General features: G+C 37.8%; 1 protein-coding gene across 3 annotated transcripts in view; it reads right to left on the reverse strand.

The window, feature by feature from the left end:
- The window catches only part of Sox102F (transcription factor Sox102F), a 43028-nt gene extending 18211 nt beyond the window's left edge, over window positions 1–24817 (reverse strand). The window contains exons 1-4 of one of the 3 annotated variants that reach the window (XM_015188922.2): window positions 23961–24817; window positions 6910–7282; window positions 6341–6855; window positions 5101–5215 (exon numbers count right to left, since the gene is read on the reverse strand). In XM_015188922.2, the coding sequence (XP_015044408.1) occupies window positions 5101–5215; window positions 6341–6855; window positions 6910–7282; window positions 23961–23992 (1035 nt within the window). In that variant the 5' untranslated portion in view covers window positions 23993–24817. Of the gene's footprint in view, window positions 1–5100; window positions 5216–6340; window positions 6856–6909; window positions 7283–14294; window positions 14527–23960 lie in introns of those variants that run through there. The other 2 variants (XM_015188923.2, XM_001352320.4) reach the window with 2 other exon arrangements.
- Window positions 24818–25066: the final 249 nt, after the last annotated feature.

The raw sequence follows: 25066 nt of genomic DNA on the forward strand, positions 1-25066 counted from the left end.
CCTAGTGCTCAAGGACTATAAGAGCTAGAGCAACGACCTTTTATATCCGGACTTCTGTGATATGTCACTGTTACAAGTATATTTCAAAACTTCCATTTCCTATTTGTCGTGTCATTTAATATTAGCGGCGTCTGCCGGAGGAGAGCCATACTGACTAAGTATCGGGTATAAATGTAGAGTTGCGGTCGCCGCAGCAACTCACATCGTTCCCCCTTGTTTTGATATGTGATCTGTGCGAAAAATATTTTTTTCTGAAAGTAATTAAGCCAAAACTAGGAGGATTATAGTAATTGGAGGATTGTAGTAGTTTCAATTGGTTTTCAAGCCGAAAATAATCATTCGGTTAACTTTTTGATCATTTAGCTGGAATACCGGATAGCATTCCTTATTGGGTTGTTCTTTGAGCTGCTTGCTCAGCTATCAGAAATCGTGTTACAGTACTCGTTATAGATTCTGGGCCGATGTAGAAATCTACAGATCCGATTCCGATCCCGTCAACATCAAATGCCATAATGTAGAAATGCAGCACTTAGTTATGTTTCTTCTTCTTTTGAGATCTAAAAATAGGACACTTGTGCACATTCTGTCTAGCTTACACTCCACATCTTCCGCTTTTCCACTCATTGATATGATCGACATCGACGAATGGGTGACTCTGCCTGCCAAAGAATTGACGGCTCCTGTTTTTCTTTGTTAAAACATTTCTCACTTCATTAAGACGTCTTATAAATATCAGACTTGCCACACGGATGGGGTAGCGAAGGAGAGGAGAGGGGATATGAGATGAGAGAGATATCTGAGGTATGGCGTGTGGCATACGCGTGACCCGTATGTGGCTGTGACAAAGTTGATGGGTGGACACGGCTTGCTGAAGCCATAGAGGAGCCACAGCTGGAGTTAATCGATAATATGAATTAGCCTCAACCTAATAAGAGAATCGTATGATGTATCGTAAATCATAATTTAAAAGAAGTTAGATGTGCCATCTAGAAATGGTTCTAGTGAGTTATGCTAAGTTGCAAAGATTAATATTATTCCATTTCGGATTGGTATTGCTCTACCTTACGTTAATTTTAAACACATATGTATGTAATATTTAATATCTAATTTTAACGAACATCTTTTCTTAAAATATTATTTTTATAATCCCTCTTTCAGGCGCGAGGCAATCAACAGTGATTCAATAGCTCAGTTGACCAAATCCATCCACACGTACATACATACATATTTATTAATTTATGTATGCATATATCAGCATATATTCATATGAATGTATGTATGATAGGTTTGATTTTGGCGTTTGGGGGAACGATCAGAGAGAAATTATGCTATGGGTGAAACTACGCAGAACCCACGCAAGAATTCAAAATTTAAAATGACCTAAATCACTCTTATCGTCGGAGGAGACAATGAACATTTTACAGCAATATTTATGAATTTTACGACATTTATGGATGAGTTGAGCATTTCGACGTTGTCGTGCGGATAAAATATGAACTGGCCGATCAATTTATATGAGAGATGTTCCGCGTTCTCGGCCGCACACTATATGCTACACTCGCACTCACAGCCACCACCCACACTCACACCATGAATGGGCTCGTGGATGGGATGGGATGGCGATGAGAATGGGGGAAGGAATGGCTCTACGGAACAAAATGCACAGATTGTACGTATATAAATACACATGTATTTATACAGAATATGAAACATTTCAACAGCATATTGTTCATATTTTATGTGTTCTCTTCTAAATGTACATAGAAGTATACATATGTACATACTCGATTATGTTCATATGTATATTTTATTTTTCACCGTATAGACAATACGATTCGTCGACTCCCTTATGGAATTAATTTATCGAAAATAGTATATTCTATTCTACCCCTCCAATGGTCATTCTCATAACGCATGCGATCATATATGCATATAATGTAAATATACATATGTGTAAGTATATATGTATACTATATGTTATAAATAATTGACATTTGCAATTGATTAGGAAAGCGAAACGACGACTCGATCAAGTAAAATTTGTACATACTAGGTATATGTACATATGTACATACATATTTCCCTGCTTAATGTGGCGCAACCGATGAAGAAAGTTTGCAATGGATGAAACACATCCTATGTATCGTATGAATTTCTGTTTTCATTCATAAATTTTTATTTTAAAAATAGAACTCTCTGTCTTTTGCTACTTTTTATTCCGCCTCCTTCTGCAAATGCATACATACTCGTATATCTCCTCTCCTTCCATTTCGTATTTGTACGTCAGGCTGGTGCAACGTTGAGCGTTGAGGCTGTCATGCTATGATGATGCAGTGGCTTTGCAAGGTTAGCGCGTTTTGATTAATATAAGAATATTTGCAGGCAAATTTTCAAATGCATTTCCGGTGTGATTTGCAATGCACATGGAGTGCAAGTAGAGACAGCCCGTATGATGGCACATTTTCGTATTTATTTACATATATGTGCTAAGTATGTATTTACATACATAAATACGTACATACGTAAATATATACGTAAATACTTTAGATGTTTGTAAATTTCACTTTGGGATTTTAATTAACTTGAGTTGCCACGACTAGATCGACATCAACACAGATCGAAGATGCTTCGTGTGGGCAAATTTAACAGTGGTATGTATGTCCACTGCGGGTGCTTTTGATATTAATTAATGTTATCTCTATGTGCATGTATTCGTGTATGTACGTGAGAGTATCAGAGATATTGGGGTGTTCATGATACTCACTGGAGGGCATATAATATTTATGTACATACATACATATGTATGTGTGTACATCTTCAAGTCCGTCTAAGAAAAGAGAAGCAAGAGGCGCGCCGCTACAGTAGAAAATCAAATTTCTATATGTATTAGAATTAGACCTACTGAAATTATATTATTATTTTTATACCGAACCGATCCGAAAACTATTTTTCACCAGATAATATCTAAGTACATGTGTATGTATTTATGTACATATGACCAAATCGGACTTCCATTTCTTTACAAAGCCTGAATGGACTGGACTCGTCTCTTAATTCGAATTAATTTGGGATTTTGAGACTCGAACGAGCGTATGTACTGTACTTTTACCCTTTTACTTTACGAGTACGGGGTATACAAAGAAGCAACTCCTTGTGAGAAATGTCTTGCTAAGGGAGGGGGCTAAGGGGCTGAGCACATGTGTGATAATGTGCTTTTAATGGGAACCTTTTGAACTGTGTACTTAACAGAGAGATAGTATCTCTCATTGGAATTATGTATTGCGGCGGCGATGTGATTGTCAGTTCAGCAAGCAACTAAATAACTACCCCTGAAAACGAAACTGGAAAATGCAGATTTTTTGGGCAATGACAATGGTAATCATCAGTGTTCGGTTCGTCATCATCGTCAATCATCCCCTTTTCCTTAGCAAAATATTTGGCAGATAAACATCACATTAGCGTGATTCCAAGCCGATTAGCCAAGCCCAAGACCAAGCTGAGCCTAAGCCCAGCTGAAGTTGCGCGATCATTGTCACGTTACAGATTTGCTGCCTCACGCTTACGCTACAGTTATCAAGTGATTTGGTCTTTTATCGCTGCGCTTCACATTCATAGAGTACGAGAATGTATGTATAATATATGTATGTACATATCTTTCAGAGTAGGGGTAAGATGGTACTAATTTGAACGATACAGAAAAAAAGGATAACAAGAGCATAACACGGAATATCTGTTTTGTTTTTTGATGATAAACCGAGTGTTAACACTTGTGTATGTACATATGTATACGCAGAAACAACTAAAAAGAAGCACTCTTTTTTTTCTATTATGTGTACTCGTAAGTATGCACAATAGCATAACTTTAGTGGATGGATACATAAATATATATGTATTTACATATATACATATGTATGTACATATGTATATATGTCCTGACAGCTAACAAGCCAAGCCCCATAAGTTTTGAAGAAAAGCTGCTATGAGAATGGGAGGTTCCTCAGGTATGGTGGTATCGTGGCTATGTGCTATTGCTATTTCTATGGCCCCGGCAATGGCTATGTGGCCGGCCGGCCATTACATAAACGCGAATGGGGGGGGGGGGGGGGGGGGGGAGAAGGTAGAGGCCGCAGAATAAAGGAAAGCTTATTGTTCCGGGCTTGAATGGAAAGCACAGTACAAAAGCGATTCAAAAGAAAATTTAACATAGCACAGAAAATCGCAAAGGATATACAAAAAGTAAAATGAATGTACACAGAAAGGTCCTCTCCTTCACAATGAAACAAGCTGTGAATAAAGGAAGTAAGAAAGAATAATACAAATTTGTATGCAACAGCCGGGGAAATTCAAAAAATGAAAGGAATGGAAAGCTAAAGAAAGAAATGGTTTCGCTTGCACACTAAAAATATACTCGTAAGTAAATATATACATATATATATATATATATATATGTACATACACACATACGCCTATGGTAAGTTTTAGATGCAAACTAGGCACTCAGGTTAAAATTATCTAACTGAAAGTTTGCCAAACTCTTCTTTTTGCCAAAATACAGGATATGGGGAATCGAATCGGAGTACTGAATCGTCAGAACAATCAGTCGTGGCGAAGGATGTATGTAATGTTTTGGCCCCTTTTGAAACATTTCTTGCTAGAATCGAGTCTGTATACGTGACTACTTACCTAAATTTGTATGAGTATATGCAAATTTGCAATTGTTACCTGCAAGGAAGTGGAGATACGTGATTCACTCTTTGCCCGCTGGGGCTGAGTGCCACATAAAAAGACCTTAAATTTCATCTGCATATTGACGCTACAAAAGCTTTGACAATTCCTGCGCAACGAAACAAATACATTTATAATAGCAATCTTTTTTAAAAATAGTGGTAGGGTCTTTTTTAGTCCTAAAAAACCTATTAGAGAATTATGCGATAAATAAATGTAATCGTGTGACTTTTTCATAAATGTACATAGTTTAGTTTCTGCTTTTTACTAGAGGCAGTCCGATGAGTCCACCAATAGGGTTAGACGGGTTCAGTTTCAATACATTCATAACTAAGATTTTGATTGACAAAAGTATATAATCGCGCTGTTACTTGCCTGTGTAAGCAAGCGACTTCTAATCAGTTGAAGTTGTCGTATCATTTCGGAGACCGTGTGATCCTTTTCATATGTACGGTCCTCCCGGATACAGCCAGACAGCACTGGTTGTTCTCTGAAACGATCGAATATAAGGTTTAGGTACTCATTAGAAAAGATATTTAAGCCACGTTTAGCCCAATTTTTATATAACAATTTAATCGTTCATCTCTATCCAACTATCACCACAAGTGTAAAGGAATCAATGTCGCCGAAACTAAGACATAAATTATTCATCAACTACAGATTTTCACTTATATGGATAAAATGAGAATTATAAACATGAATAACACATCGACTGACGTCAATGTTCCCGAATTGTTTGGAAATAGTATGAGAGGCATCAACAACAAGAAAGAAAGATTAGTATGGTATGGCCCTAAAATGCACATGTAACTAAAACACAAAAGATTTATCTTCCACAATTATTCCTTTGGCAGCTACTAGTATACATACATACATATGTATGCATTTTTTATGACACGTAAAAAATGGCGGCTCAAGAAACTATTGGGGTCTCCGTTGAAAAATGTTTGTCAAAATCAATACCAGCCGGATGTACAAAATCTACGACTACATTATTAATGCGGTAGGCAATCCTACAGAGATATCTAACCAGTTCGGTTCATCTTGTTATCTATCCAAGTGGCATAGCTTTGAGTGAGTGCAATTTGGGATAAACACAAACATACATATGTTCTAGTACGTACCGTACCGCTCATATAATTTCGTCGGATTGTCAGTGCGGATATTGATCCTGCGGTCAGGCTCACAATTTGCTGCTGTAACTTTATTCTCTATTTCCGTTCATGGTATTCAATTATTAAGCAACAATTCAAGTGAGTAAGCTTATATGGAATGGCGGCGATGGAATGGCCGTTCAGAGCGGACGTGCCGGCGGGTCGTTCGATTAAGCTACAGTTTGCCATCCTTGCCCTAAAATTATTTGCTAGTTTTGGTGTGCATTTTTAATGGAAAATTTGCCAATTTCCCAAAAAGGAAGCTATTGAAATCTGGCATTCATTGAAGGCTAATTTTGCACTTTGAGGCTTACCGGATGACAGGAAAGGAAAGTGTCGGCCTCTTTTTCATGCCAAATTTATGAATAAATATTTCAACTTCTTAATTTTTGTTTTTTTGTATTATTTTCTCTCTAAAGGTGTCCTATTCTAAAGAGCAGCTTGGGGCGGTTCGGACCTACCTTTGTGAAAAACCTAGCTTAGGTATAGCAGAGTATTCTAAAGAAGGATCTCTTCCATAAATTGAAAAATATGAGGTTGTTGCTGAGGACGAGGACGTAGGCGGACATCTCTCTTCTGAAATAGCTTCTCGGCTCGGTGAAATTTTATTGAACTTTTCCATCTCCATAGCTTCTTTTTGTTGGGCAGGAATCAACAGCTCGGACGCAGGACTAATATCAACATTATGTTCTTGCTTAATCACTTTTCTATGCTGTGGTGCCACGACGTCATCGCCTTTTCGCATCGGATTTTCAAGCAGCTGGATGGAGCCGGTGCCCGTAACTCCACCTTCAACTCTATCTCTTAGCTGAGAATCAACATCAACACTGTCGGAGCCGTTCGAAAGGTTAACCTGCTCTTTGCGGCATATAATAATTTTTGTATCGTCAGTTCCATTCCTCGGACGAGCTTTCTTCGCCTTCTTAGTGTATCTTGCGCATGAATCCGACTTTTTTGCTAATATGTATCGAGTTGACTGTAAAATATCTTATTATTCATTGCAGTTAGGCCCACGGCGTTAGGAACTTACGTGAGTACTCCTTCTATTAACATCTGACTCGTTCGAACTGTCCGTTGTACTGGAACTCTTTGAATCGGTATCCTGGTCAGTATTTTCGTAATCACTTGTTGACACCATACTCGAGCACATTTCCATTTCCGTATCCGTATCCCTATTCACTGTGTTCGCATTCGCCCCATTGCCTCTTCTTATGGTAACGGTTGATACTGATCCTTCGTTTCCATTGCTGTTGAGTAGCTGCTGCTGCATTTTACCAATAGTCGATGGGCTGTTTTTTGTGATACCACACTGCCCTTCAGTCTGTAGATATTCCAATCCTTTAACACTTCTCTTGGACTTGGCATCAAATTTGTTTGGGTGCGATTTTCGCTTTCCTGACATGCTGAAACAATTCAAAAAGTAGCCTTTTAGTATCATATAAATTAGTCGACGTATATCTATCCATCTTATGTACTAGTTTTATAACATACATATGTTTATCTTTACTAATACTAATAGCATGTACATACATACATAGGATTGCATACGATTACCTGTGTTCAATAAACAACGCAAGAGGCTGATAATCATATCTAAAACTAAACTAAAAACTACTGACCGGCAAAGAGGAACAGTTGGGACAGTTCTGGTCTAAGTGTAAATGGACTGCGAGCTCGAAGTCAAGCACCACTTTCAGCCCATTTTCCCCTTTACGTATCGTATTGGTCCATACATAAGAAGAAATGATTGTTTTCCCGATTCGCTTTGAACTGAAATTTTATTTATAATGATGACTTCCGCTCTACTGCGACTCCAATACAGACGAGGATGTACTGTGCTCCGCTCCCCTTGCTTTTCGGCAACTGCAACTCGTACGAGTACAGATATATCATGGATGTATGCACGTGTGCACATACATACATATGTACACATACCGTCGCAGGGAAATACAAATATTGACTTGCACACTTACAAATAGCTTCCGCAAATTCACTTCAATGGATTTCTCTCCTTTTTGTCGGGCTTTCGGTTTAGCTGTATTGTGGGTTGTGGTCGTTGTTGTTGTATTTAAATATCAATATTTATATATGAATACATGTATACATATACCCGAACAACACATTATATAAAGCGTATGTATTATAAGCATCTGTGAGTTTGTACAAATGTTTAAGTACATTCGTATTTCCGAAAATACACACTGGTGTGGTGTGGACGGAAGGGGGGTTGAATGCGTGAGTAGTGGTGACAGAAAACCGAAAATACGAAATAAATAAATAAATAAATTAGTTACAGTGAGTGCCTAAACATACAAACATATAAATGAGCGAAACAATAATAGCCATGTCCAAATAAAAGCGTCTTTCCCGCCCCCCACCTTTGCGACTCTCTGGCTGCCGGATGTGAGAAAATATAGAGTGCGACTGCTTGGAGTATTGTCAATGTAAGAATTGGAGTCGCAAAGTCATGAGGAAATTCCCGTACCAGCCAACCAACAGACACTGAGAAAAATGGCTAATCGCAATATCATTGGTACATATATATGTAATGGACTCCGCACTAATCGGTGATCTATCATTATTATTTTCGTACTCGTAAGATTCAGAGTTAAATCAGCGTTTTCAATAATCAAATACACCACTTATTTATATTTCAGTGTAGCTTAACATACATACCTTAGAATCTAACTTTTACCAATAGATTTTCTTTGTTTTCAGTGTGCTTCTGTCATATAAAATTGCGTAGATCCACAGTCACATAGATATTGTTTGTTTGTTGTTTTCAAATGATTTCCGAATTGATCCCATTCCTCTGGTCCATTTATCATCCGATCCGATGCTCAATTTTTCATACCTTAGCTTTCCGATAAGTATGTAGAATATTCAGGGGGCGCGCGACAACGGCGGGCGCTTGTAGCTTAATGGTATCGTATCCCTCTGGATGGCAATTGAGTCTGATTCCACTAAGTAGGCACGTGGTTGATTGGTTGGTGTGTGTGAGCGTGTGTTTCAAGGTGCATACAATAAATATTATTCTTTCCTTTTTTAAGCACCGCAAAACATCATCTGCAAACAGGACACCGTGTGTGTGGTGTAAAAAGAAATAAAAAGAAAAGCGCCTGGCGCAATAATGAATTTTCAATTGGGGTCCTAAGTCCTAACCACTCCAAAGGACATGCGGCTACTGCTCAATTCTATTGACTGCGGCCAGCATTGTTTACGAGCCTTCGGCAGTAGCCTTAATGCGGCGGCCAACGCACGTGCTGGCATTAAAAATGAATTTGGTTGAACCCGAAAGGACCAACATGACCACCACCAACACTATGGTGGTGGAATCCAACGAGGGTTTGTTAAAAAAGGCTGCTTTCCACTTTACAAATTGGAAGAAAAAGAATGGATGGATGATAAGTCGTTCCCGATCGCCTGCTCAGTGCTGATGAGAAGTACCGATCGAATTACCATCAATTTCATATCAGAACGCAAATTCGAATCTAAACAACATTGCGTTTAGTATTTTTTAAAGAGCAATATGGGCTTCTTCGCGAAAAGGTCAACCAAGAGTCGCAAAAAAAAGTACCGAAGAAGTATTGAAATTTTATGTTTTTGAGTTAAAATAGTGAATATAAGTTCATTGTAACAAATAATTGTAAGCGAAGTTGAGTTTGTATGTATAATTAACTGGGCCTATAGGCCTATAGGCCTATTTCGTTAAAATATTTTTTACATTTAGAGTTCTCTTACCGTAGAGCTTCTCTGCTTTAATTGTACTTAGATAAGTGAAGTTATGGTAAAAATTACAAAGAGAGACAACAGAGCACGAATTAACCATATTTGGTCTAATCTTTAATCTGATCTTCTTTTGTAGCGTGAGTGACCGATAAACAGCATAAGTTGTCAAAACTTTTGCATTTATTGATAATAGCGGACGAAAATATGTACATAGTTTACGTGAGATTAGTTCAACAATCTGTAAAAAAAAATTAAATAAAATTTGTTCCAATAAACTTTTTTTTTTATTCATTGTGAAAGTTTGTCGTCTGACCATAAAGCGACCCCATAAAGTATATATATCAGCATCAATAGCCGAGTCGATTGAGCCCTGACTGTCTGTCCGTCCGTCGGTCTGTCCGTCCCCTTCAGCGCCTAGTGCTCAAAGACTATAAGAGCTAGAGCAACGATGTTTTGGATCCAGATTTCTGTGATATTTCACTGCTACAAAAATATTTCAAAACTTCGCCCCGCCCACTTCCGCCCCCACAAAGGACGAAAATCTGTGGCATCCACAATTTTAAAAATATGAGAAAACCAAAAACGCAGAATCGTAGAGAATGACCATATCTTCTAGACTGCAGAATCTGAATTGGATAGTATTATTAGTTTAGCCAGCATCAAGAAAACAATTTCATTTTTTCTCGCCCTGTCCCTCTCTAAGACACAGGTAGCATAGGCGGCTTTGTTTAGAGTAAAACATTAGCGCCTAGATCTCAGAGACTACAAAAGCTAGAGCAACCAAATTTGGTATCCACACTCCTAAGATATCGGACCGAGACGAATTTGTTTCAAAATTTAGCCACACCCCCTTCCGACCCCGCAAAGGACGAAAATCTGGGGATATTCACAAATCTCAGAGACTATTCACGCTAGAGTAACCAAATTTGGTATCCGCACTCCTGTTAGATCTCACTACAAAACGTATATCTCAAAATTTCGCCATACCCCCTTCCGCCCCCCCAAAGGACAAAAATCTGTGGCATCCACAACTTTGAAGATACGAGAAAACTAAAAACGCAGAATCATAGATAATGATCATATCTATCAGGTTTCTGAATCTGGATCAGATCAGATCAAATAGATAGCCAAAGGGAACAAATCAATTTGCACTGGCTACGCAGCGCCCGACGTCACGCTCAGACTGATTTTCTGTCTCTCTCGCACGCACTCTTCGTCGTGTCGCTTAATATTAGCGGCGTCTGCCGGAGGAGAGCCATACTGACTTAGTATCGGGTATAACCGTAGAGTAGAGCAACTCACAACGTTCCCCTCGTTTTGTTTCAATACGTTAAGTTTTGTTTAACATATTAATAAACTACTAATACAATAACATAAAAATGCTATTAATAATTGCATAAAAACTTTTTTAGTATAAACTGTTTCGGAAGAAACCACTCTTCCTCATCAGCGACCTTTTATTTTCCAAATATGGGAAATGTGGTAGATCGTACAGTGTTTTAAATTTGTTCAGTCTTTACATATTATGGTTTGCTATACATTTCTCCAGTCTTTACATATTCTGGTTTGCTATACATTTTCCAGTCTTTACATATTCTGGTTAGTTATCAATTTTCCAGTCTTTACATATTCTGGTTAGTTATAAATTTTCCAGTCTTTACATATTCTGGTTTGCTATAAATTTTCCAGTCAAGTAGGGATCTGGCTCTCTATATTTAGTAGGTGCATGTAAGCACCGAAAAATTTTGTAATGAATTGTACAGCTTGCTCAGCGTCACTGCCTGTCCCCATAATCATGTTTGTTGCACTCCTCACATGAACCTTCAATAATCAGCCGAATATTTCCAGCTCATCATTGTTGCACAAGCCGATATATTTTCCAAACACGCTTTGAAGTTCTTTCACTTCTGTTGCAGTTGTGCCCTTGCGCTTGCCTACTCTGGAGTTGGCTTCATCGATTGCCTGCTTCCAGGTATTCCCTGTAAAGAATTATATACCTCGTCAATTTTAAAGAGGATCTTCTTGGTGAAGCCGTATTTAGAGGACAAGTTTCTCTTTAAATGCGTATAGCAATACAGGCATTGATAACACTGCTTGGCAAAATTGATTGCCTTTTGCAATTAATGCCATGGCAGAACGGACGTCTGCCTGTCTATCCAATAACTTAGCATGAAGTGCAAAAAAATAGCGTATTTCATCCATTATTTCACTTCTTCATAAACTCACTTATGTTCTCACTTATGTTCACTATTGATCACGATTACGTAGAACGGTAAACTTTATCAGTATGTGTGCGACAGTGAGATCAGGTTTTTTTACTTAAATTATGCAAAGTTAAGAAAATCAACTTCTCCGCTAGATATCGGTACTCCCCAAACATATCATTCTCCCAAAATATTTTAATTACCAATGCAAGGTATCCTGCTATCGGCAGGAGGACATGGCAACACTGAAATACATATATGTATTCCATGCCTTATATTTTACCATTTTCAAAATTTATATATGTATGTATTTGTCCATTGACGATTTCTAAGAGCCTTGAAAATAGTGTGACTGTGGATTGTCTTACAAATTCATGATCAATTATACCTCCTAATATAAACTATATAACTTTGTCCACGTTTCTTTGAGAAAAGGTAGATCAGGGTGAATATTTGGACGAATGGAAAGAATATGATGGTGTATATAAAATCATATATATACATATATGATATACAATAATATTTTTTATGTTACATTGCAATGGGTTAAATGTTGCGCTCACAGGGGTTGAATGGGCTAAGATCGCCATTTTATGTGTTTTACATATGCTAATTAACAAGTGCGAATAAAAGTGAAATTAAACGAGGGGGAACGTTGTGAGTTGCTGCGGAAACCGCAACTTTACATTTATACCCGATACTTAGTCAGTATGGCTCTCCTCCGGCAGACGCCGCTAATATTAAACGACACGACAAAGAGTGCGTGCAATCTGATAGATATGGTCATTATCGATGATTCTGCGTTTTTAGTTTTCTTGTATGCTCAATATTGTGGATGCCACAGATTTTCGTCCTTTGTGGGGGCGGAAGTGGGTGGGACGAAATTTTGAGATATAAGTTTTATAGTGAGATCTAAAAGGAGTGAATACCAAATTTGGTTACTCTAGCGTTATTAGTCTCTGAGATTTATGAATATCCCCAGACTTTCGTCCTTTGCGGGGTCGGAAGGGGGTGTGGCTAAATTTTGAAACAAACTCGTCTCGGTCCGATATATTAGGAAAGTGGATACCAAATTTGGTTGCTCTAGCTTTTATAGTCTCTGAGATCTAGGCGCTAATGTTTTACTCTAAGCAAAGCCGGCTATGCTAAGTGTGTGTTTGAGAGAGACAGGGCGAGAAAAAATGAACTTGTTTTCTTGATGCTGGCAATAATAATTATTCGATCCAATTCAGATTCTGCAGTCTAGAAGATATGGTCATTCTCTACGATTCTGGTTTTTGGTTTTCTCGTATCTTTGAAATTGTGGATGCCACAGATTTTCGTCCTTTGTGGGGGCGGAAGTGGGCGGGGCGAAGGTTTGAAATATTTTTGTAGCAGTGACATATCACAGAAGTCTGGATCCGAAACATCGTTGCTCTAGCTCTTATAGTCTTTGAGCACTAGGCGCTGAAGGGGACGGACAGACGGACGGACGGACAGACAGTCAGGGCTCAATCGACTCGGCTATTGATGCTGATCAAGAATATGGGGTCGAAAACGATTCCTTCTGGACGTTACACACATCCACTTTTACCACAAATCTAATATACCCCAATACTCATTTTGAGTATCGGGTATAAAAACGATGGAAAAGTTGCGATATGGCCATGTAGACTCTGTGCCTGTGGCAGAGGCACTCCTGAAGCATGCCGAAGAAAACTATGCTTTGGAGGTAGCTAAAGGAGTCATTATCGAAAAGGCATTGCAAAGCAAATCTCGATTTGTCTCGCGTATATACAAAGCCTAACACCTCATGTGTGCTGGGGAAATGTAGAAATCGCAGACTTGCAGTAGGTATCCAGGATGCCAACAAGAAACACCCAATCGCAAATTCAATGCCAAGGCAATGTATTTATGATTTATCGGATGGCACCCGTACTTACCGGGCACCACCGGGCTTTCTCGCCCCTGAAGGCTTGGTTCCGGGACAAGCAAATCCCACGCGGAAATGCTAGTACTGTGGTAGATCGGAAAGGAAGTCGCCAAAGATGAGACTGGAGAATGAAGCAGTATGCAAAAATACTCCAAAGGAGTTTGCAAAAAATTGTGGAAGATGTTCTTCACGACATATAAAGAACATTTATGGTTCATCAGATCATTTATTGACTGGAAAATTTATGTTACACCAGAATATGTAAATACTGGAAAATTTATAACTAACCAGAATATGTAAGGACTGGAAAGTTTATAACTAACCAGAATATGGAAAGACTGGAAAATTTATAGCAAACCATAATATGTAAAGACTAGAAAAATGTATAGCAAACCAGAATATGTAAGGACTGGAAAAAAATATAGCACTGTACGATCAACCACATTTCCCATACATATTTGGAAAATAAAAGATCGCTGATGAGGAAGAGTGGTTTCTTCCGAAACAGTTTATATAAAAAAAAGTTTTTATGCAATTATTAATAGTATTTTTATTGTATTTGTACCTTACCTTAAATTGATGCGGCAAACGCACGTGCTGGCATTAAAAATGAATTTGGTTGAACCCAAAAGGACCAACACTATGGTGGTGGAATCCAATGAGGGGCTGTTAAAAAAGTGCTTTCCACTTTACAAATTGGAAGAAAAAGAACGAATGGATGATAAGTCGTTTCCGATCGCCTGCTTCGTGCTGATGAGATGTACCGATCGAATTACCATCAATTTCATATCAAAACGCAAATCCAAATCTAAACAACATTGCGTTTAGTATTTTTTAAAGAACGTCTAAATAAATAAAAAAAATATCACAAACTCATTAGAAAAGACTACTTTTGGCTCACACTTACTTATAAATGTACTCGTACATATGTTTCACAAGAACATTTACATATGTACATACATACTTACGCAGGCAATGGGACTTTCATTTGCATATTTGGCGCACAATAGGCCGACAACGACCCTTCCTCTGACCCTTATGCTCTGCTCTGGTCTGTGAACGGGCACTTACAATCGTAGTTCAAAGAGAGCTTTGCTTTTGTATCACTGGCTTTTTTTTTTTTGTTGGATGCGCTTTGTGTTTGTGAGTGTTATTTGTTTGTTGTTTGTTGCTGGTGCACTTGTTTGGTCAAAAAGCTGCAAACAAAGAGCCGACTGGACCGCGTTCAGCTTACGAAGGACAACAGTCTATACTTGCCATCCGTCACGTCACCCCTGTCTGTCGACGGCTCTATGTATGTATTATTTATGCCTGCTTATATTTGTTCATTTTTGCCTTACACTTTGCCACATCTCAAATTTGTTTCGCTATTCAAAGAAAGGCTAAACAATTGCCCTCTTATGCCCTTTTATGTCCAAATACTTGTATATATTTCGTTGTAAGCTTAGCACACCCTCTATTTCCTCGGACCCAGTCGAATTTCAATTCCAGCGGACATTTGGTACTGACTTAGAAGTAAGCTCTGGGTAAAGCAAAACAATTATCTGTTGGCTTATCCGGGCATCAAAAATCTTTTAAGCATGTAGGATCCATTCAGATGACAATTTGAATATACAATGCTGACTTTTCGGAAGTGTGTTTCGATGTGACGAGATTATTATAATGTCGAACGAAAGCTAAGTCGATTAAGCCAAGTCAGCAGTTACAAGTCTAGTATGTACACAAAATATTTTGTTAGTGAACGGAATGAAACCAAACATTACTAAGTATAGTGAAATTGTGATCTATAGTTTAACTCAGGAAAACTTACGTTTACACATTTTACGTCGAAATTCCATAGAAATATCAATGATATACTTAATATGAATGCAAGGGCCCCAAGCAGAGAAATACTTTCCTGCTATTTTCATATATGATATTGTCATAGTAATCTGAAATCAGAGTACATTCTGATGAAGGAGATCATCAGCCGAACAGCCGAGTCAATGTAACTATTTGCCACAACAACTTGAACTTGAATACTCGAATTAAATAAAGATCCTATCACTACATCACACAGCACCCATATGGACGATCCTTATATAAAGCTTCTACTACAGTTAGTTCTGTATATTTTTCGCCAGTTTAAAAACGGTATAACAATTTGAAAACTTACTTCTCAAATGGTCTATCGATTTCAGAGTCTATCTCTGAAAATGCATATTTAAATATGCATCTAATAAGTTATATTTATGAAATATTTTCAAGCGAAGTTTGAAATTTACAAAGATATAACAAAAATGTAAGAACGTTAAATTCTTACAAATTTGACTTAATTTTGTTGCAGAAGAGATTACATCAGACGGAGGGATTACCGATAATTATTCCTTCCTCGATATATGTACATACATTTAAACCTTATAAAATGTAATGGTCGTTCAGCCTTAAATGGAATACCAATACCTCCACCAAAAAATGTATGAATGAAATAAAATATACATGTTATCCGAAGGGTCAGTCTGACCTGTGGCACACTCCATCAAATACGCTGGTGATTATTACACTTGTCGCAGCACATTGAGCTTAGTCTCATCGGTTTACTTGTAGCAGTCCATTAGCAGCCTCTGGGAATGCGGCGGACCGCCATCAGCAGACCCCATCCTAAATTTTCCTCTACTTATTATGTCAACTTATTGTTGGACAGAACGTGACGGAAATACGCGTATGTAATGGGTGTCTGATGATTTTTGCAGGTTTTCTCATCCAATTCTATATAATACTGTACGATGGAGGATAAGACTTTTTCTAATATCGTACTGACATATTTGACAGAATTAGGGAATCAAATGATTTTTATGGACGGTACTGAAAGAATACAGGGGTATATTAGATTGGGTAGATATTTGTAACAGACAGAAGGAAGCGTTTCCGAACTCATAGGATATATACATACATATTATGTACATGCCTATCTGTCCGTCCCGCTTACATTTAGTCATCGGAGGCACCTCGAGGTGCTAGAGCAAACAAATTTTGTGTACGTCTATACATAAAACTTAAAATATTTTAAAAATTTTGTCAAGCTCATAACTCATAATAAGTCACCTCAAACGGCGAAAATCTATAGCATCCCAAATTTTGAAGATAAGAAAAAACCGACAACAAGTTGGCTGAATCCTATATTTATGTACATATAGAAAAGTTCAAACAGGGTTATATCCGAAAACATTCATACAATGGAATAAAAGAGAGGTTTTCCTATAAATGTAATGTGAGCGAACGATAAAATCCTTTACGAAAGGACGAAAACTTGCAGAAACCCTTTTTTATTCAGGCAGTATACTTATTTAAATCCCAGAGCCTTATGAATGAGACCTCGCATATGGTGCTGTGTCGTCTAAAACGAATCAGGTTTTTATTGCTCTTAAATTACTCGAAATATGACCACTTGCCCAGTCAATAAATATTATATGCGAGTTCGGGTGTATTGTAGCTGTAGGTCTCGGTATGTCGACATCAGTGACCACAAATCGAAACTTTATCATGAAAACCTTTGTTGGTCTCAGGCGCCCAGCTCGAAATATAGTCCCAGTGCGTAGATGAGTTCAGTATTGTAGTCTTTTTAAATAAACATTGGGGGTGGATTGGATTCCAGACGTTTAATGGGAGTTTGTTAGTTCTCTATACAGCCGATTGATAAGATCTTTCAACATACGATTGCGACCTTGCAAATTTTGTAGCCTGGCCAATTGCTCTTCGCACTGAATTCCCAGTCAGGTCAGTATATACTAGGAGAAGTACTTCGATATTATATCCGGTTATGTTTCGGAGTTTCTTGTTTTGAATAAATTCCTTTCCACGACTTGAGTTGACTTTAATATTTGGAACTTTTTTACCGTCTGAAACAATATAAAACAATGAAATGAAAATATAAGGAAGTGACTGAGACCTTATTCTTTCCCGCAGAAACGAATACTATAAAAACGTTTGACAATGAAGTAATTATACAAGCAACATCTGAAGCGCATCTGGAGTCCATCTGGCATAAATATAATTGTATATGATGCATACACTGCAAAAATATCAGAGAAGCCTATAATCCAGTGACTCAACAATGAGATACCAGGTATCGTACTACAGGAGCTTTGAAGCTGAAATTATATCAAGGCATCAGAGTGTGAATTGCGATTGCGTTCATTTCACATTTATTCGTTTTTCTTGAAGTTTCTTTTGTAGATATGTATGTATATAATCCATTTGGATACAAATCGGCCCACTAAATGAGCGAGAGTTAGACAGAAGAAAGAGGTGAAAGAGAGAGCGGTGCCTGAAAGCTTGATTTCCTAGTTCCCACTACAATAATAATCCGATCGAAAGCGGATTTTTGGGAATCGAGTAGACAAGATCATTATTTATTCTGCCTTATTGTATCTTTAAATTGTTGGATGCCACACAGGAGGGTTTTTTGTATCTTAATCTACGTAGTAGGTAGGTCTTAGATGATTAGAACTACAATAGAGCACCGAAAATCAAGTACGGTTCTATCATACCTACTAGAATATCAGAGGCAATACTCAGAGAATAGTTGAGATGGCTAAGAAGAACTGGCTGGTGAAAAGTGCGTGCAACACCAACTCTGGTCGTTGGTAAGGTTGTTATGGTACGTACATATGTATGTATGTATGCATGTAACTAAACAACAAAAAGCAGCAAAGGAGAGCGTGTGACGATCGGCAACTAGATTGAGACAAGGACTGTGACTGAGACTGCGGCTGAGATGGAGACGGAGACTCCAGCGTAAAGTGGTTTCCTTTCCCCTTCTCTTCCTCTCGTTTGGGCAATGGCAATACATCATGTTGCGTTTGCCAAAGTCGCAGTCGCAGTCGCAAGTCGTTGACTTGGACTTGCAGTTATTTTTTCGCTTCTTTCGTTTTGTGTTTTCTTCGTTGCATATGTATACGGCATGTACGTATAGATGTACATATATATGAATGTATGTATAGGCATGCCATAAAACGAGGAGAACGTTCATACATATGTGACTTGTTCACATACGAATAGTATTTGTTTATGTATGTAAGCAGAAAGCTTGCGTACTCGACGATGTGCCAATATACATATGTATCTACAATACGTGTACATATTTATATATTTTTATGCATACAAATCGTTATCTTTGTCCCACCATTATTATTATTATTAATATTTTGTTCTATGCTCTTAGTTATAATCAATTGCCTTGCAACCATTGATATGCTGCGTTACCGGTTGCCTTTGGCCAGTTAAAGATTGGGACAAGTGTGAAGTCGAGGACGCAGGGCGAAATTTCGCAAAGCCAGTTTTCTGATTTTCACTTGTTTCTTTGTATTGTATTGCGGCATTCCATGTGAACAAGAACAAAGCAAACACAAGAAAAAATACCACGTCTTGGGGGCCGAAGCTTTAGATACCCTTACCGCTATGTTCCTAACGTACATATATAACGTATATATTTATTCATATATAGGCATTGGTACTTGGCCCTTAATCTCACTATTATATATATAAACAAGTTTTCTGTCATCGTCGTCGTCGTGGGGTTGCACTTGGACAGGAGCTTTCCCTGTAGTATTATATAAAATAGTTTGGCATATAGCTTCGAAACTAACTTTAAGGGATCGACAGTACATCAGTATGAATATAGGCAAGGTATTATTGTACAAATCCTGCAAACATAATATGAAATGAGCGAGTAATCGAATTAAGTGAGGATCGAGTAATCGCCGTTTGCGTTCAATTCTGAGTGTTCTGTGCCAAAATAAAAGAACATGAAGAGAATGGAAAAATTGAGAAAGATCGAAGTTCACTAAACATAAAACGATTGAATTTAATAATATAAATAAAACCATTTGAATAAATTCATCCAGTAAAAATATACATAAATGCGAGACGCCCTGCTTCGAACTTACTTCATCCGGGACTATGTATACGCGATTCGTACAAGTCCCCCCACACTTATGTCCTTTTCTGCGTTTCAAGCTTCTGCACAAAAAAATAATTTGAATACTAATATTTTTTTTATATGCATATGCTATACTACATAATTTGAAATAAGAAAACAACATACATATGTACATAACAAGGGAAGTGAATTTTACTATATTCATAGGACTATATAACAGCTTTAAGATGTACATAGTCATAGTATTTTTATACAATTCAATTTGTTGTTGAGTTATAGACCTCCAGATGAAATTTCATTCTCTAAAGTTTGTTTAGTTATCATCATAAACTAACCGTCTATTTTAATATCTACGTATTTTTTCCAATTAGCACAAATTAGATCTTCGGAAGAGAGACGACGTGTGAGTGCATGTTGCAAAAAATAATGAAGAAACTTTAGTTAAAAACAGTAATCACGAAGAATAAACATTACCACCAATTAAGTAATCCGACGACTTTTAGTATATTTTCTTACAGACTTTCTAGAGCGGATTTTTACTTACTTGTAGCGAACTCACTAAAGATCCCTATACATACATACATACATACATACATAAAGATACATATATTTATATATATATATATACATATATATATATATAAGTGTACTTTTGAAGCACTAATCAACCATATTCATATCAAAACTCAGAGGCCAAATGTCATTGTTTCTTTGAACGCTTTCGCTGTCGCTGTTTTCCTGCACTCGTAGAAAACCAAGACAAACGCATCGTTTGTAGACCGAACCTAAAGTAAAGCAGTTCTCATCTTAACAAACAATACAGCTTTTGTTCTCGACGCAATACTGACTCACTTGATAGTAATCTAGGGTGGACGTTCATTCGTATTTTAGAAACTTTGAAATTGTATTCTTTAAATATTTCATCTTAGTCCCATACAGTAGTTAAAAATATTGACCTTTTATATCCGATACGATACGATACTCAAAGAGTAGGGATATATTACATTTGTGATGGGTGTGTATGTGTGATTCCTCATCATAAGATAACATAAGATATATACTGACTGCCTATCTGATATAAAAGTAGAGTCGCTGCACTGACCGGGGCCCTCAACGTTACCGCTCGATTCTACACGTCTAGTGGGATGGAAATTTTTTCTTCGTTAAGGCTCTAATAGTATCTAATTTCCCACCCCACCCGATCATAGTGCTATATTATAGTACGTTGCTATACTATAGATACAACATTATTTTATTTGAAACTACCCAGACGGTCCGGAACTGAAATACTATGAACCGCTGTTTTTAATTCCTACTTCAAACTAAGTCTCATTTGCATAACTCTGATAAGAAAAACAGGCCAACAAAAAGATATGCGCGGACAGAAACAGAGACAAGTGGATCTGTCTGTGTCTGGACATAAATTGAACAACATCCTCGATCTGGTTGTCGTCATCGTTTGCTTCTGCGCCCGATATTTCTCGAAAGATAAAGACACCTATACTTCAATCTCTAGATGGTTTGAGCTTTGGCTTTGGCTTCGTCCGGCAAAAACAGGAAACAACATTGTAAGTTTTTATCGGAGGTAGCCCTATGAGTATATTGGACTTGCCAAATCGTCATAGGTGCATAAGTAATTAATTTGTGCTTGAATCTTAGCAATCAGCAATGTTAAAAACTCTGCAATTCATTTTATCCCTTGGAGGGACTGTAGTACGCCATAAGATACTATGGGAGCTTCCCTGTGTAGTTTACCTGGAAAAACTGCAAATACCCATTAGTTTTCCAGGGTGTGCAGGCTTCGTGTCTCTGAACCTATGCCGTCTTTCTTGTTTTATTTTATTGATTTCTTGTATTCGCATTCACCTGTTGTTATTTTGAGTGTGTTTATTTTTGCGTCGACGGAAAAAAACAGCATCAACATCGACAATACAACTAGTTTTCCATGTGCATTCCGGTCGACTGTCGTCTCATGTCGTCCCGGCGGATCGACGCTGTTCGTGGCGTCGCAATTCGGATTCGGACTTTATCTATATAACCCAAAACACGTTTTTCGCTGCATTTTCTCAATAGACTGACACATGCAAGCTCCAAGCTCTTTCGCATACGAGTATTTAGCTATGTACATATAAATGTTTGTACGTATAAATGCAAGTGTGTGTTTATGTATGAAGTTGTACACATGCGCGGATATTTATGCATTATGCGTAACAAAACCAGGCTCCAGTCCAGTCAACTTATCACTAAAATTTTCGCCTTACCATTTGCAAAAACCAAATCTAAAGAAATAAGAAATGTTTCAGTACGATGCAAATCTGTTATCACATTAAGCAGTACTCTACTCGTAGTTTAGATACTTAAATAAATCTTCGTCTAAGTTATTTCACTCCGAGACGTTACCCTACTACTAGCTGCCTATATAGAAATATAGAAATAGTTAGCCAGTCTTAAAACTTACACGTTTCTAATTCTATTTGAAATCAAAATTTCCGCGACTAAAGCAAGCACGAAAATGCGTGAGTAAGTAAATTCAGAAAAATTATACTATTCAATTTCTAGTTCTTTGCGTATGCTGCCAGGTTTTCCGGTCGGCTCGATTAACTAGCCGAGCTTGGAACTGGATAAAAAACCTGTCATTCTGCCTCGGAACGAACTCTTCAAGTTAAGTCTAATGATAGTGCGTGCAATCGTGTGAGTGCACCTCTTTGGAATCTACATACGGGTATACCTTCGACGGAATGACGTTTTTGGATACAGACGAAAAGAGTAATTTATTGCACAAAGAAAATATTTCAGAGTGGTAAAAATGGATTTTAAGGATTAAATCAAAATCTAATTCATTTAAATGTTTTTAGTAAATAATGCGCATTCACATCCCTACCGCAAACGGGAAAACTCCGTTGCGGCCCACTTTTATTTATGTTTACGATTAATCAAATTCGAATTGTCGCGATCGGGTAACTATTACACCCAGCATAAATACGTTATTATTGCCAGCCAAACTTCGACAGTATTGAAATCTTTTTCCCTCTAAATTTTAGAGGAATATTTGGTCGCTTTCCTTTTAACTCCAAAAATATGGATAGCTGACTATATAGCGTTCTTTCTTGTTACACTGTCAGGTAGATGTTGAGATGTTCCTTGGATATGCTCCCCACCACATAACATATGGGAGTATTTCCCGTGGCTGTAAGCAAATTGTCTAAGACATTTTTAGATGGCCGCATATTCTCTTTGTTGTTGCATCATTATGCGGTAGAAATACTGTGCGGAGGGGAAGTTGGAAGTCCATCGAGGATTTCTTCTTAAATGTTTGCTTGTATCATTGTTTCGCCTTTGATTATCTCTTTGATGTAACCGTGGAGTGGACCTTATTATAAACGCTATGCCTGTGCCTCCAGTCGCGAGTCGCCAGAATTTATGGCGTTCCACGCTGACACCCCTGGACAACACAAACAAACCCAACAAACAATCGACAAGCGGCAACAAAAACAAATAATTTGACAGATGTACCAATATTATTAAGCCTCTCTTTGAGCAACAGAACAGTTAAGAGTACTAGCAGCATTAGCATCAATTCAACAACACGGGGATGGGAAGAGCTGGAGCTGACAGCAGGTAAATTTTAGATGTACATACGTCGTGGTTCGATCTTAAACATAAAATCGTATGAAGCGCATGCGCAGTGTCGCTCTAAACAGGAACGGAACTGAAATTAAGAACGATAACACCGCAAATCACACAATGTCAGTGAACGATTAATTCAAAAATCGTACTCAATTTTCGTGCGATTGCAATTGCATGCATACACTGATATATCTATGGACATATATAAGTATGTATGTATGTATACCTACAGAGGTACATATGTATGCATGTATGTATATGCAACAAACCAGTCTGAACCATCGAATACACGATCTGCAACTCCTTGGAGCCGCTACTGACGAGATCTGTTGGCCCCTTTGCCACCACAGCGCGAGCTTCAATTCCAGTTCCCTGTCCCAGCCCCAGTCCCAGCAACACCATCAAAGATCTTCTCGCGTGGCAAGTGCACCTGTCGCGACCAATGCTTGTGTGCAGAAAGTCCAGACGAAGCCAGACCAGATTTTAGCACTGCAGGTCCGATACAATTAGCATGTTATAAGAGTTCAGAGAAGTAAACTTTTACCGGCTTTCATATTTAAGGTTATATATTTCGTAATGTCTTCATCGTTCGATTAAAGACGGATTTGCTAAAATTTCAAGGAACTTATGGAAGCATGAGAAAAAGGTGTGCTTCATTTGATTAGTTACAGTAAGTATAAAGCACTCACCTATGCAATCTACCTAAAGGGTAGAGTTCCATTAATTATTGTGATGAGTATCCCTTCTCTGACTAGGTTCATTGGTCGTACATAGTACATATATGCAATCATACCTATATATTCCTATAAGTACTTGCATACATACATTTAATTGTACAGTTGTTTTATGGCACTTTTGCATATTCACATTGGTATTGCGTCACATTTAACTCTTTGCTATAAGTTTTAGAACGCATTGGAAATAAATAATATCACGATAGCCGTATGTAGAGAATATTTATTTATTTTCGGTAATATTTATTTTATCTATATCTTTGAATGTATTTGTGTCGAGACAGTCAATATCATTAGCAACGACAGCAATTATACTTATGTACATAAGCAAATAAAATCGGCGCTCCCAATCACTACGTTTATTCATTTTTTTTTTTAATTGATAAGTGTTTGACCTCTATATTGCCAGTTCAAATTTAGTTGTTTGTGCATGTTTTTGTTTGTAATCGATCGAGGCATTTCGACAGTTCAATTCAGTATCTCAAAATTTGTTCATTTATTGCATTTTAACAGAACACTAGTTACTCGTCTCCAAATAAAACGAATAATTTCGTTATTTATCTGAGCTTATTTTTTTCTATCCTTCTATATCCAATTAAAGTATGAGGGCTAGTCAGGGATTTTTGAATTCAGATTTCAGTGATCTCGCACGCGCGAAACCACGCACAATGAGCCAACGACAACTGTAACGGTAATTGTGGCGGAAAAACGACGCGTGTTTGAAGTACCACCAACTCTGCGGCGTGGCACCGTGGCAATGTTTGTCGCCTGAATTCCAATTTCAAGTCCGCATCCACCGAAGAGAGAGATGACTGCAAAGCGCTCACACTGTCGCTGTCACGCTGAGCAACAAAGCTCGCTACGCCAAAGAGACCCGGACAAGTTTTCGTTCAGAGAGAACTTCAGTCGAACAGCATAAGAACAATATTAAGGTGGTTTTGTCTCTCTCTCTCTCTCCCTCTCTCTTTAAACTAAGAGAAAAATTTTCCCTGGTTTGGATTGGTTGGAATGAGAGCAGCCAATAGGAACATATGGAAATTTAATGTTAACAGATAGAGAGA

Source organism: Drosophila pseudoobscura, chromosome 5 (genome assembly GCF_009870125.1).
Source record: "Drosophila pseudoobscura strain MV-25-SWS-2005 chromosome 5, UCI_Dpse_MV25, whole genome shotgun sequence".
In the NCBI taxonomy this organism is placed as follows: Eukaryota; Metazoa; Arthropoda; class Insecta; order Diptera; family Drosophilidae; genus Drosophila; species Drosophila pseudoobscura.